Consider the following 14,902-nt stretch of genomic DNA (forward strand, 5'->3'; position numbering starts at 1 on the left):
AAGAAATTAAGAGTTTCTCAACCTTCTCTGGTCCTGGTTTTTAGGTCCCGAAGTTTTCATAATCCAGGGTCGTTCTGCACATTTTAGTCCATTTAGTGCTTTTTTGGTTAATTTCCATGTTGGCTGTTATCTATCAGTCATTTGATTCTCCTCTAAATGGTCCTGGAAGGCTGAGGAACTTTGCCCAAAGCAAAAAAGCAATAACACTCTGCATTTACATACATAGACCTTTAAGATTCAAGATGCTTAACGATCTTGTTAGACCATATATAAACAGAGTGACCCTCCCGTGTCCAACAATTGCCCACTCACACTCTTGACACTCACGTGGGGGTGTATTGCTGTTAAAGTGCGTTAAGTCTCCCCTGGGACTCCCCTCAGACCAGGCTGAAGCCCTCGTACTGCTCCACGGCTTGAGTGAGGCGGCGGCGCAGGATCTCTTTGGTCTGGTAGCGGGGCATGTCCAGCAGGTTGTAGCATGTGTGGGCCACGGGCAGGTAGTGCTCCTCTGCTGTGGTAGACTGGATGATGATGCGCAGGCTCTCCATGCCGTGGATGGGAATGCGGTCACTACCGGTCAGGAACACTGCAGGCAGAAAGGGGACATACAGAACAGAGGTAAAACAAAATTAGGGAAGCTCTCTGAAACATGTTTGTGCTCTTGTGCAGACACAAGCTTGATGTTTCTGGATGTTATTAATAAATCTGGTCTTTGCCTGTCTAGACAATTTTTGACTCGCAGAGAATATTGCTCCGATTTTCATATTTTGGCTAAAAGTCATTCTTGGTTGCAATGAAAGCAACATGCATGTTTTTTTACACTGCAAAGAAATGCTTGTTTAACAGAGAAACCTGCCCACAGAACTCTTTGGGCTTTAAATACACTTTAAATAAATGTGTAAAATTACAGAACAGAAAAAAAGAAAGAAAAAGAAAAAAATTGCATTATTCTCATTATTAAGATTGAAAAACCTGAAATTCTGCATTCAGAGACTCATTAAAAGTGGCTGCAGCGAACGACCCATAAGTTCAAATGTTAGGTTTGTGGTTAGCTGGCCTGAATGGACCCTTCAGAGTGCCAGTTCTGCCCCCTGGGCCAAATGTTTGACACCTCTGATCTAGGAGCAAGAATCACAGGGTGATTTTAACAGGACATCGTCATGCCACACTTCCCACAACAGCAGCGGTATCACTATGCTCGACATTATTTAATCATATCATTTACTATTACTAAAGAATTCAGCATAATTGAGGTCTTGTAAAGTAAACAGTTGAATCTGAATGAAACACTTTATTCAAAACTCCTGAAATGTGTGATTATTTTCATTAACACTGAAAAGTTCTCGCTTTCGTTAAAGCAGCACGAAGCAGCACGAAGCAGCTCTGCTGTCTTCACGATCTGCTCTCATGACCTGCAAATTATTACACTGCAAAGCGACTGCGGGTAAGAGAATTAAACTGCCACGCAGATCATTTAAGGAGGCAATTAAAGGCTTACACAAGAACTGCTTCTTCTTTTCCAGAGGGAACTCGTGGAAAACCTCCCAGAACAATCTGACTGTTGGATGAGTGGCGGTGTACTCCCCCTTATAAACGGCGTTCTGTAGAAAGAGAGGAGAGATTTGGAGATTAAAAGCCTGTTTTACCATCAGTAAACAATTTGATTTGTGGAAAACATGTTAGTTCCTTATCAGTCAGGAAATAAAGTCCTCAGAGACGTGCAACAATCTGGGTGATTTTTGCAACTACTGGCCTAAAAAACAAAACAAATCAGTTTCCCAGTTTTTTGACATCTGACAAAACAATCTGCTGTGCAGATGTTGTAATCTGCACAAAAAGGACCTCTGGACACAGGAGATAAAGTCACGGGTAAAATATGTGAAGAACTGTTTTGGCTCATACCGTTTATGATCACATCCAGAGCTGCAAAGTAAGCCAAATGTCACAACAACCCACAAGAGCGGAGTTTCTAAATCATTTATTCGCCTCCATATTAAATGATCCAGAGGTGTGCCTTTTCAACATCTGGCAGGAATAACACGAAACACACGAGAACGAGCCTTTCAGAAAAGATCAGATTTATCTACAGTTTTCTTCACCGTCCAATCTAAATTTTAACTTACCTAATATGATGATTTGTGAATATATATTTAGAATATTTCTGACAACATAATACACGTTTTAGTATTTTGCAACTAAAGGTACAATATGTAAGATTGGTAAACCACAAACAGCTGAAACATTAAAAAGTAAACTAAATCTATAAATTATTTATTATCATTACACATGTGCAATGAATTTTGATGCAGTCTTATCAGTGCAAACATTTGAAAATAATATGTATATAAAGTAAATATATGTACACAAGTAAAAACCCATCATCCCAAACAATCCTTCACACTCTATGGGCATTCATTGCAGTTGATTCTCTTAAAAACTGCACATTACTACAAGTGTATTTATGAGTTTTGGATAAAAAAAAATTCTTTGGTTCATGTTTTTAATGTCCTGAAACATCTGCCCTTGCGCTGACATTCAAACAGAAAGTGGTGCAGGGGGGATGGATGTTTCAGGACACTCTCAAATGACCGTATGACACTGGAATAGCACACTACAGAAATATCTCCTGAAGTTTGATTTCTAACTTGCTAATACTGCGTCAAACTCAATTTTTTTTGTCGCTTTAGCACTGCAGAATTTATACTTATTGTTCCATTTTTTCTTTTGCATCCAGTAAAAAGACAATCGCAACAACCAAACGTGGTTCGCCGGTATCTGTGTCTTACACCAGTGAAAGAGCCTTTTCTTTCCTGCTTCTTACTAAAGACGTAAACACCTATAATTAATCTTTCAGGTACAATGTAGCACCGCCTGAGGTGATGGTTTGAGGTAATGTTTGAGGGTGTTTCTCACTACCGTTCTAATCTACGATGCTAAAGCTAAACATCTATCATTCACTGAGGCTGGTATGTAGAGCCGCAGGCATGGCTGCAGTGGTTATTCTGAGCGAGGCAGTTCCCTGGTTATATAAACACAAAGCTAAAAACTACATCATTCTTTCCTGTGGTCGATGACAAGGATTTTAGGGTTTGTTTTTTTTTTAAATGCAGCATCTGAACAAATCTTTCACATATAAACTATTGGTCTGCAAACACTTGTGCTGCAGGGGATTCAAGATTTTAATCCAACAATGACAACAACAAAAAAAGAAAAACACACACAGTGAGGAGAGGCTTTGCTGACCCTGAGCTGGAAAGTTGATCAGAGCAGTCGGAGTACATGTGCAGATGATTAAACCACACACTGACCTTCTCCATCTCCTCCCAGTTGTAGTTATTATTGCCGACCACCATGGCCATCAGCTCGGAGGGCTGGAACAGAGACAGGATCTCACCACCACACACCTTCAGGAAACCAGCGGAGAAGGCAGAGTACTGCTCCCCCACCGAGTCTGAGAACACGTAGCACAGGTAGGCCTCCACAAACTCCTTCCTGAAAAACACACACACACACACACACACACACACACACACACACACACACACACACACACACACACACACACACACACAAATAGGTTCAGTAAATTTATTTATTCAGATGTCAAAGTGGGACTATAAACACTCTCTTCCTCTCTCATTGTGTCTGAATCCGAGTGTGTTCACATTGTCTGAGCCGTCTGTTCAAAGCTTTTTTTTGGTTTGTTTCTTGAAACCTGCTTGGAACTCATCAACGTCCTCTTCATCCAGCCCGCTCTAATTTTGTTTACACCTCTGTGAGGTCTTAGCGCAGAAGTTGCTTAGGTAGATTAAACCTCTAATCTCTTCATCTGTGCTGGAGCCACCTGTGAGTGCGTCAATATATGTGTAAATACTAAAACAGATTTGTTTTCACTGTGCCAAGCTAAACTACAGAAGCAGGACACGAAATGCTGAATAAATCCCCTGAAAGACTTATATTTAAACAGAGTTCCTAACATTAATCTATTTTAAGACCTCTGAAATGAATGCTTAAAAGTAAAATTACTGTACTGAAGGAGAGGAATGTGCAGCTTCAACATTATTTTTAAATTTGGGAAACCAATGGAAAGCTTTAGTTTGGGCTGAGCAACTACTGCACTAAAGTCAGTGACAGAGATCCATGCATTTATCAAACATGTCAAAGACAAAAGGGAGAAGAAAGCAGAACATATTTGTCACTTTCCATCACTAGTCAAAGTCAGACTTAAGTCTGATTGAGATGCTTTGTCGTGTCCTTTGAACAGGCCGTTCAGAAACCCTCCAGTGTGGCTGAATTAAAACAGTTCTGCAAAGAGGAGTGGGACAAAATCCCTCCACAGTGATGTGAAACACTCACTGCCAGTAATTACAAACACTTGATTGCACAAGCATTAATAACTATTAACTGGTAACACAACTAGTTATTGGTTTTAGGGAGCAATTAGGTTTTAAGAACTTTTCTTTCCCCGTAATAAATACATTTTATATTCACTCAGGCTATCTCTGTCTAAGACATGTACTCAGCTACAACAACAGGAAACCCCAAGCCAACCACACACAGTGCATAACAGCATCTTAATAGATTCAAAATAACAGGTTAAAAATCCCAAAGTGAATCAGATGTCGGGGATTCAGAAGAAACCAGTTACTTTAACTCAAATGTTCAGGAACGCGCAATCCTCGAGCAATCACTCCAAGAAAGAAGAAAAAGAGAGAAACCAGATTTTTAAAACCTTTTCCCTGATCACACACACAGAAAGTAATGATGTCGTTTCATTTAGAAAGCGAGGACTCTGTGTAGCAGCTGCTGCCACAAACCCCCGTTCAAACAGGGAAGGTACCAACAGAAGGACCAACATGCTCCAACAGTTGGTCAGAAGGTTCCTTTGTAAGTGCGCATGCGCCATTAGCGTACTGCCTGCTGTAACCCTAATTTCCCTCGGGATTAATAAAGTATTCTGATTCTGATTGATTCTGATTCTCCTGAAATTTGAGCGAAATACACAAGCAGGTCTTCTCATATAGGAAACCAGCGCACAGACACGCACACAACTGCTTCACGTCAACAAGCTAATAAATACAGGCTTCAGACCAATGCTACAGTCTTCCCAGCCAAGCAAGTCACACCCACAGGGGTCACAAAGCCCTGCAAACACCAAACTTGTCTTACACAACACAAAACGAAACAAAAACAAAGGCAGGATTCATCAGTCTGATAAAGTAACCTTCAGTATCAAAATAAAACGTGCGGTATGAGATGCTGCTTTAACACCACAATCTAATATTCCTCTTGTTCTAGTTCCATATCTGAGTGTCGAAGGGATTTTGGAGAAACAATTTGTGTTACTGCTGCTCTCGCCATCTGTTCAGCACCAGCAGCCAGACATGTTGACACCGCCCGCCCCCAAACGCTCTCTCTCTGAGGACTCCTTCACATAACGCTGTAATCAGTGCCACTGGCACAAGGACAGCAGCTAGAAATGAGGCGCAATAGCACGGTGTGAGTGAATCTAAAAAACTGTGTCTGTGTGTGCAGCACAGATCGTGGCCTTCAGCTCCAACAATGGGACACAAGCTGCTGGCTCCATGAGCGCATTATAATCTCTGTGCGGGGAAAAAAAAAGTAAAATCTCACAGTCTTTGCTTCTTCCTTCAGAGAGGACAGAGCGTGTAGCACTGAAAAAATGGAAACGTTCATGAAATTAAATCTAATCTGGTAAACGGGCTGGTTCTTATATAGAGCTTCTACTCTGAGAACTCAAAGAGCTTTTTATAAAGCTTCACTCATTCACACCAGCACTTTTTTCTATGCTTTTCCTATCCAGGTGCTTTCTATCCAGCATTGACACACATTCACATTCCCATGGATGCATGGGAGAGCAACTTGGGGTTAGTATCTTGCCCAAGTATATTTGACCGGAGCAGACGGGGATTGAACCACCAACCTTCCGATTAGTAGGTGACCTGCTCTGCCTCCTGAAATACCGACTGAAACGTGCTGAAAAGTCAGCTTAAATTTTCAGTGTGCGTTTTTTTGATTTGTCGAGTCACCAAACCTGTTGTTTTTGTCCACAGCGACGCTCTCTCCTCCGGGAATCAGCTCCTTGACTTCTGTCATCCCGTAGTTCTCCCTGGTGATCTAAGACATGAGCACAACAAACAGACTCACTGTGGAGTTTTTTTACGTTGCAAAAGTGCACAAGCCGCACAAGATAATTGCAGCTTTATTTTTTTAACATTTTAAAGTTAAAGAAGTCCTGTGATGCTCCAGTTTTGTTTTTTGTTTTTTTCCAAACACCAAAACCGTCTGTCAGCTAAACCTCACACACACACATATTTTCCTCTGCAGTCAAAGACTGTTTTAGGCCCTTCTTCTGTATCACAGATCTTTACAACCAAGGATCCCTTAACATGTGCTGTACTTCATTTTCAGTTAACCCCACATTGTAGAAGCCAGAGGATCAATTCAATTCAATTGTCTTATTTATATAGCGCCAAATCAGTCGTCTCAAGGCTCTTCATATTGTAAGGTAAACACCCTAGTGCCTGTGTGGTACACAGATTAAAATGTATGTCAATCAATTACAGAGACTCCTGATCCAAACTTGTTATGTATATAAAGCACACGTGTCCACAATATCAATTTCTTCCATTCTAACCTCTCCATCACCACCATGAGGGAGACCAACGAGCCATCAAAGGACATCAGGGACAAGATTGTAGACCTGCACAAGGCTGGAATGGGCCACAAGACCATTAGCAAGAAGCGTGGAGAGAAGGTGACAATGCTGGTGTGATTATTTGGAAATGCAAGAAATATAAACTGATCACCATGAAAAGCCTGCCCTATGGGATGAGGGTGATGCATCACCCCAAAACTGGCAGACAGGACCAAGAACACCCAGGGCTCTCAAAATTTCAAAATCCCTGGTAGCCCTTCGGGCAGGGACTCTTCAGTTTTTGGTAGCCAAAAATAAATGTAAGTAGCCCGAATAAAAAAGAGAGCAATTTTTTTGATTGATGTTTTGTTTCCTGTTTTGTTTCCTTTACAATATTATACATTAAAGTATAATATTGTAAAGGAAACAAAACATTAATCAAAAAATTGTTGAAAAACAAATTACAACATTGTATAAAAATTACAATCATCAACTCAAATACTTGGTTCTAATTGAACAGAAATTTCTATGAACTTGTAAGAACTGTGTAGGACATGAATCAGTCTGTGTCAGATCCTGAATTTGAAATTTCCGCTGAAGTCACGGGTAAGAGACAGTGGAACCAAGATCTAGGCCATTTGCTTTTTGAAGTTTGCAAAGACTGCTAAATTTTGCCAGTGGTAGTTCACTCTTTGCAACATAGTACGCTGTTCTAAACAGATTTTTCAGGTTTATTTTTAGTATGTTATTTGCAATTGGTGTTTGTTCTGGGAAAGATATTGCAGACTGAGCAATAATGCATTTCTTGCATTTCTCATGGGTTCTAATGGGGGCCTTTCTTAAAATGACTGGTCCCAGTAACAAAGGCGCTTGTCGACTCAGAAATCGAGAGAAAACCAACAACACACCCGGCAGAACATTATGTTATTTACACGGGTGCACATAAGTGGTCCGCATGTGCGCATTCGCTGTCAAAATAAAAGACTCGCACCAGATAAGAAGTTGCAACGCGCGTTTGCGTATCTGATTGAGGAATCACTCATCTTTGGAAAAGAGAGTTTATTACAGAGAAATGGCTCTTTCCAAAATAAAAGCTATACTATACGCTTCTTCTGGGCTATATTCTCAGCAGCATATTGTAGCGGGCCAGGGCTGTTCGGGGTTCTGTTTGTACAGTTATGTTTTGTTTATGTTGCCATAGTGACGGGTGACGCCCTCTCGCTGCGACGGTGTGTCCTTCCGGGGTCAGAGGGCGCCCTGTGTGTTGTTGTTGTTGTTGTTGCTGTGCGGTTGCCGCGCTGAGCAGTTAGCTAGCGGCAGTGTTCTTCTGCAGATGTCAATAAACGGCTGTGCTCCCTGGCTAGCTCACGGGAAGCAAGACCAAACGACACCTCCGTCTCCTCGTTGTCTGAGCTCGCCACATTGGTGTCAGAAGTGGGATGATGGTGGCACCCCATGTTCTGACCCGAGTGACTTGGTGCGCCAAAAGAAGGCACCTGGACATTTGCAAAGTGAAAGCAAAAAACAAGCGCAAATTCAAACGCGATTTCAATATGTCACATATTGACAGTGGCTCACCGATGCCAATGACATAATTACCCAGCTACATTTCCGAAAGAATGCAAAAGCATTGACATATATTTTTTCCTTCCTATGATAGCCCGACGGGCAGGGCTGAGATAGATTTTGGTAGCCCGACTGGAAAAATCGCTAGCCCCGGGACGTCGGGCTAGCGATTTTGCGAGCCCTGACACCATTGGCAATATGCTACGTTGTAATGAACTGAAAATCTTTCACCACCTATGAAGTGTTCAAGATGGCACTTGTAACGGCCAGTCTTAAGTTTGCCAATGAGCAAGAGAAGGCTTGGGAGAAAATGCCGCGGTTAGACGAAACCAAAGATCAGACTCTTTAACATCAACTTGACTTGAAATACGAGATTCTCTGAGTATGAACACCATCCACATAGTCAAGCAGGGAGGTAAAGCCATTGTGCTTTGGGGCTGTTTTTCTGCTAAGGACAGGACGACTTCAACACAATGAGGGGCCACTGTGGCCATGTAATGTAAAATATAGCCTCTGTCCCTCAGCCAGAACAACGAAGATGGGTCATGGATGTGTCTTCCAGCACAACAATGACCCAAAATATACCACCAAGGCGACAAAGAACGAACAGTCGTGAGTCATTCTGTAACGTAGAACTTCAAGGAACATATTAACAATAAACAAAATAAAGAATAACACCAGCCTTTTTCACACACGTGGCATAAAAATCAACAAATAAAAAGTTACACTTACAGCAAAGTTGAGAAGAAACGTCTCCTCCACGTCACTTCCTTCATAGTCTAAAAGCTGTTGTAAACTCCTGGAGAAACAAAGAAATCAACTCATAAAAACCAACACAGAAAACTCAAACTGTCATTTGCTCAGCAGACAGAAGCAAAACAAGGAAAGTTAAAACTGTATTATGGTGTTACACACAGTGTTATAGTCACTGCTTGGAGCTGTAGTAATACAGAACTTGTCGGTAACACTCTTTGCAGCTCTTTGGTGTTATACTTGTATTTAACTCTCAACTCTATCCACGTTTGACCTTTACATTGAAAACCCAGGGATCAGCCGTGCTGCTCCAACAGCTCCGTAGATGAGACAAATCGTGAACACAGGCTCTGTCAGATTAGAGGTGAATTATTAATAATAGGAAATGACTCATAGGGAGTGTTGTGTTAGTTTTCCTGAAAAGAAAATGCTAGATGTTATAACCACCAATAACAGGAAGGACAAATGGGCTGCCAACGGAAATGCTAATTAGCCAAAGGGGATATATTATTATTGTTTTGCAATTTGACCCAAGTTACTCGGCTGAGGTCACAGTACAAAGAAAATATCAAACAATGTTTTATCAGAAAGCAGAGCTGGTGTCTGCTTCTTATCTGTGTGTTGTCTCCACTGTGCTGCCTTTAGCCTGTTGAAGCTGAACGGCTCAAAAAGACAGACAAAATAATAAGAACAAACATTTTAAGATGTAGTGTCCTTTAAGATGGTGTTGTCTCGAGAGCAACAGGCTGCTGCAGCCCGTACGTATCGGTAATCACATTCAATGGATAATCGCAAAATCAATAGTTGACTGGAGACAATTAGGCTGAACGGAAATGCTGACCGTTCCTGCTCTAAATTCAATGAAGTGGCAAACAATCTCACTGCTACTCTGAAAAGCAAAAACACTGCTTATGTAAACAAGTGGCAGACGGATTTGGCATCCGGGTGCAGATTTGATCCTAACCCCGATGAAGGTAAACATCCTTCTAAAGGAGGACTATTTCAAGTCGCTGGCCCAAGGCTGAGATATTATCATCACTTTACTCTGACAGCCCTGCGTGTCCAGACTTTCTTCTCTTCTTGCTAATAGGTTAAAATTAATGGAGTCATAATCTTTTTTTATTCCAGGCATTTTTTAAAATCATTGCACCAATTTATTTCTTTGTTTCTGTGGGACAGTAAAGCCCCCAGATTGGGACTTTCTTTATTAGAACAAGTTACACGTTTTATATATCGGTCTTCACATATTCATACATTTATCGACCGGCTTCACTCGCCGAGTGTAGACTTGAGATTCAATCTCGCTCATCCTTTTCTTCATCTGCCTCTCTAATCTACTCTCCATCACCTATTAGGGCAAGATTTATTAAACAGAGCAAAACAGCATCTGAGTGCATTCACCAAATAGTGCTAACATTCACTACATTTCACTGTGTGTTATACTTGTATAACTATGCATGTGACAAATAAAGAAGCTTGAACCTTGAACCTAACAGGTGTGTTTAGTTTTACAGGTGATTAAGAAAAATACACAAAAACCCAAAACTGTAAACTTCGTGCTTGATTTAAATATTCTCCTCCTTATATTTTGCACCTTAACTCCCAGAAATACAAATGCTACACAGTAGGTCGCAAAAATCTGTGAGTTCCCTCCTCTTACGCGCAATCTTAGGATTCAGTCTCAGTTTGAAGTCTCATTTTAAGTCATTTTAAGTCTGCGATGCCGTTATTGAAAAAAACCCTGTGCTCTTACTTATGCCTCCTATCTTCTGTGACATAATCGAGGCATTCAAGTTATTTTATTGTCCCATTTATTTCTTTATTTCCAGATTAGATTCTGTGCCAGGTTTCAACTTACACTATTTAAGATATAGAATCCACTTTTCAAGGTCTTATTTATCAAGAACTTACCCCAACATTATGGACCAATGTGCCAGATGTCATGCCTCACCTTGTTTGTCTTTTGCTTCAGACTGCATAATTTTTTATGGAAGGTTTTAGGAACCCAATAACAAACTGACCACTTCCATTGCTATATTTGGGGGTTCCACTTGTTCCCCAAACATACCTTGCTTGCATGCAAACATCGCTTTTGGTGAGATCTTTCTTCCTATTGTTTGTGTAGGTCCTCAGTCATTCAGGTCGTGGTAGTTGAAGGATCTTGAAAAAGAACTTGACTTAAGTTTTGAAGACCTCTCACCTAAGAGGTCTCTTCAGTTGCATCCTATTCCCCTGGAAGTCCACTAATCCCACAGTTATCTCTCTTTATGCTTTAAGGATGTCATGTCATTTCTTAAAACTTAAAGACTGTTCTGCTAAGTTTGATCAAAAATTGAATTCTTTCATTCATTATTTTAAGTCTTTACCAACTCAGAGTACAGATTAACCCTTATATATAAATAAATATATAGATTAAAAAATGAATTAAAAATAAATGGTGAGTTGCAATGTGCCATGTTTACCGGGCTTCGGTGGGTGAGAGCTCTTTGAAGTCCTCCAGCGTGGGTGACACCTCGAGCAGCTTCTTGTAGAGAGCCAGGGGGAAGTGGAGGTCCACCACTGTGGCGTTATAGATGGCCAGACCGCAGATGATCCCGATCAGGTGGAACCAGTTCTGCTCTACAAAACACTGGAGATGCACGCAGAAACATTATTTTCCTGTTGCCTTTCTTTTACCACTTCTCTGTGGCTGAAATCTGAGCAGAGTCTTTGGTGGCATCATGTCAGCTGGCTCAACGTAACTCGACAATTTCTCACATCCCACGAGCTGAAAAATGTTATACGGTACACCAGCAGTAAATTCACACTCACAGAACTATACAAATATGAAAAAGGTACCTTTCTTCTTAACTCTAAGATATCAGAGCTTCGAGGTAAATATGCTATCATAAGGATAGAATAAAGCCAAAATATGGAGATTAAAGTTGTCATTTAAAGTAAACAACTGCCAAAGCTTCTATTACCTCTACAAAATTGTGTAGACGAGTTAGTGAAATCACACTTAAGAATCAGCTTTAGTAACAAGGAAAATTGTTTGTGTTTGTGTGCTAAAAGGGAATTTTTATGATGAGTATAAGGACGCTGAAGAGAAGGGGAAAAAAAGATAAAACTTGGAAGAGTTAGCCAGATTTGTACAAAATGAAAAAAACTGGCAATGGACAGATGTGAGGATGTCAATGGTTACACCCTCGTGCAAGAAAGAGACTGTATGTTGTATCACAAGGCACAAAAACACAAGAAAGCTGATGAAGCTGTTTCACTAACTCATCTACACAAAGCAGTCTGTAGAGGCTATGGCAGCCATGACAGTTGTTTGAATTGAAACAAACAGCTGGTCAGTAGATCACCAGTGGGCTTCATCCAATGATCGCTAAGTATGTGCCTAAAAATACACCAACCATTAACCTACCGAATAGTTGAGATATTCTGGAACAACATAGTGGACCCTGAAACCAACAACACCACCCCTCGAGCGCAACTCGCCACACCAGATCATCTTCCTCCATCTCACTCTATCCCTGACATCCTCCTCTGTCACTCCAACCCTCTGCATGTCCTCCTTCACTACATCCATGAATCTTCTCTGTGGTCTTCCTCTTTTCCTCGTCTCTGGCAGCTCAATCTTTAACATCCTTTTTCCAATATTCACTGTCCCTCCTCTGCACATGTCCAAACCATCTCTTGTCTCCACTCAACCTGAGATGTCCCTTTGGTGTACTCATTTCTAATCATGTCCTTCTGTCTCACTCCAAAAGAAAATCTTGACATCTTCTAGATTATCACTATGGCTGCAACTGTGTGTTATAATTATGTGCCAGAAAAGGAATCTTGGACTATATAAAATAAATGCTACTCTCATGCAAATACCTCTTACTTTTTTACTTAATAATTTTACAAAGAGTTAGTTTAAAAGGGGGGGGGGGGGGGGGGGGGGTGATTTTGACCTTAATTTGAATGACAGAGAGGTGACTGACTGAACAGAGCTAATATTATGTTGTTTCCAATCTCAGTCAGCATGACGGTCAAGGCTGAGGGACGAGCTCCCTTATAGAGGTGAGTGTTTTGTAAACCTTAGTGTTCCCACTGACATACAGCATCTCTGTGTATAACTGCAGAAACAGCAGCTCTTCTTCTTGGAAAAAACAGCAGCAGTCAAACAACTGCCAGTCCACATTCGGGTAATCAATTATAGGCCGACTGCTCTTTAGTCCAAAAAAAAAACAAAACAAAAAAACAAACCCAGACAAAAGAAAGCTGAAAGGCTTCAAACTAAAAGGAAAAGGTCAGTGGATTTATTGAAACACTGACTTCTCTTTTTGAGCAACAGATATGACTCGTCCATCCTGCGCATGTCAAAGAGACATTATCTCCAAGGGGCAAATTAGGCTGGACCCCACACAGCCCAGACAAGATGCTTCAAACCTAAAACAAGGCTGAGTGCAATTTACACACACAGCACAGGAGCAGTATGCTTACTAATTACTTAAATCTTCTTTCTTTTCTGACGTCACTGAGATCTCATAATATCATTATTAGCCTAAACGCTTTACTTCCCAGAAAACAGCTGAGCTAAAAGCCAACAGCACAGGCTGCTTATTGTCAGCAAGTCCAAATATGTTTCAGTCTGCAGAGTCACAGTATTTTTCTTTTTCTTTCAGAGGTAGAAAAAAAAAAGTGGACCACTGTATGCAGCTTTCAGCTTTGTGACTGAAATGCAATAACCCCTGTAAAGCATGGATTAGCTGTGCTACACTGTTGTGCATTAGGAATTAACCGATGATTTTAGTTCATATCCAAAGTTACTTAAACAGTTGTGTGTTTCTAAATTATCCATAAACTAAATAAATAAATAAGCTGTCTCTGATCTGTCTCTGATGTTTTAAAACACAGTCTCCAGATTAAGTATCATTTTTCTTCTGGATAACCATCTCAAAAGATGAAGTTTCCTATTTGAAGACATTGCAACTACTCATTCATTAAAACCTGTTCACAGCAGGTGCAGCAGTTGGAAAAGAGCTTCGTGTTTAACTGTCTGCAGCAGTGCGGCTCACCGTAATGCTTCAAGTTGAAGGTAATATGCTAAAATTAGACTTAATTATATTTAAATATACTCGATAAATACTTTAACATACTAATTCCACTGCCTGTTAACTGTCAACCAGGGAAACTCACTTTATCTGAGAACCAGAGCAGGTTGGACTCTTTGTAATGAGTGAACATCCCGTACACGGGATCCATCAGCTCCTTCAACAGCAGCAGGAAGAACTCTTTAGTTACGCCGCCTGCGTCTACGGCCTCCTCTCCATCAAAGATCACCTGGAGGGTGGAAGAAGCAGATGAAAAACAAAAACAAATCTTCGCTTTGTCCAAGTTACGCCTCCGGTGAGTGCCGCCTCTCACCTTGAGTGGTTTCTTGAGGTCCACGTCAGAGTACATGGTGAGCTCACGTAGTGTGTCGCTTACTAAATGGCTCCTGCGCACATGGAGCACCAGGTAAGGGTTCCTAGCGAGGTGGGGTTCCAGTGTGAGCAGCATAAAGACATTGTGTAGGTTTGCACCGCTTACTGCCATCTTGGTAACGGACACAGGTGGAGAGAAATGGATGAAACAATGTTCACATGAGAACGAGAACAATTAAGAAACATTTGCTGACACATAAAGTCTGTCAGCAGCGGATACCTGCATTTGCAGTTCAGCATCAGTTTGCAGCATGGTTGTCTTGGCTTTTGCGTTCAGTATGAACGGGTAGGCACACAGGTTTACTGCGGGAAAGTCACTCTGCAGGGAAAACAGAATGAATGCTTAATAAACCATCACCATTTAAATGAATCACATTTATCTATTATCATTTATCTTAATAACTGAGTCTTTAATTCAACTACCTGTGAAGGGGATGATCCCACTTTCTAAAAATGAGAATGAAAG

At 41.0% G+C, this 14,902-nt stretch overlaps 1 protein-coding gene across 1 annotated transcript in view; it reads right to left on the minus strand.

Moving 5' to 3' along the window:
- Positions 1 to 25: 25 nt before the first annotated feature.
- The window catches only part of herc3 (HECT and RLD domain containing E3 ubiquitin protein ligase 3), a 34,363-nt gene continuing 19,486 nt past the window's right edge, over positions 26 to 14,902 (minus strand). The window contains exons 16-25 of the mRNA XM_085356904.1: positions 14,860 to 14,883; positions 14,657 to 14,755; positions 14,378 to 14,548; positions 14,150 to 14,293; positions 11,440 to 11,606; positions 8,957 to 9,023; positions 6,056 to 6,138; positions 3,309 to 3,492; positions 1,499 to 1,601; positions 26 to 586 (exon numbers count right to left, since the gene is read on the minus strand). Coding sequence (XP_085213030.1) covers positions 378 to 586; positions 1,499 to 1,601; positions 3,309 to 3,492; positions 6,056 to 6,138; positions 8,957 to 9,023; positions 11,440 to 11,606; positions 14,150 to 14,293; positions 14,378 to 14,548; positions 14,657 to 14,755; positions 14,860 to 14,883 — 1,251 coding nt within the window. The 3' untranslated portion in view covers positions 26 to 377. The remainder of the gene's footprint in view (positions 587 to 1,498; positions 1,602 to 3,308; positions 3,493 to 6,055; positions 6,139 to 8,956; positions 9,024 to 11,439; positions 11,607 to 14,149; positions 14,294 to 14,377; positions 14,549 to 14,656; positions 14,756 to 14,859; positions 14,884 to 14,902) is intronic.

The sequence above is a fragment of the Diplotaxodon limnothrissa genome, linkage group LG6, assembly GCF_057381915.1.
Source record: "Diplotaxodon limnothrissa isolate DT_005_m linkage group LG6, D_limnothrissa_male_GT1.1, whole genome shotgun sequence".
In the NCBI taxonomy this organism is placed as follows: Eukaryota; Metazoa; Chordata; class Actinopteri; order Cichliformes; family Cichlidae; genus Diplotaxodon; species Diplotaxodon limnothrissa.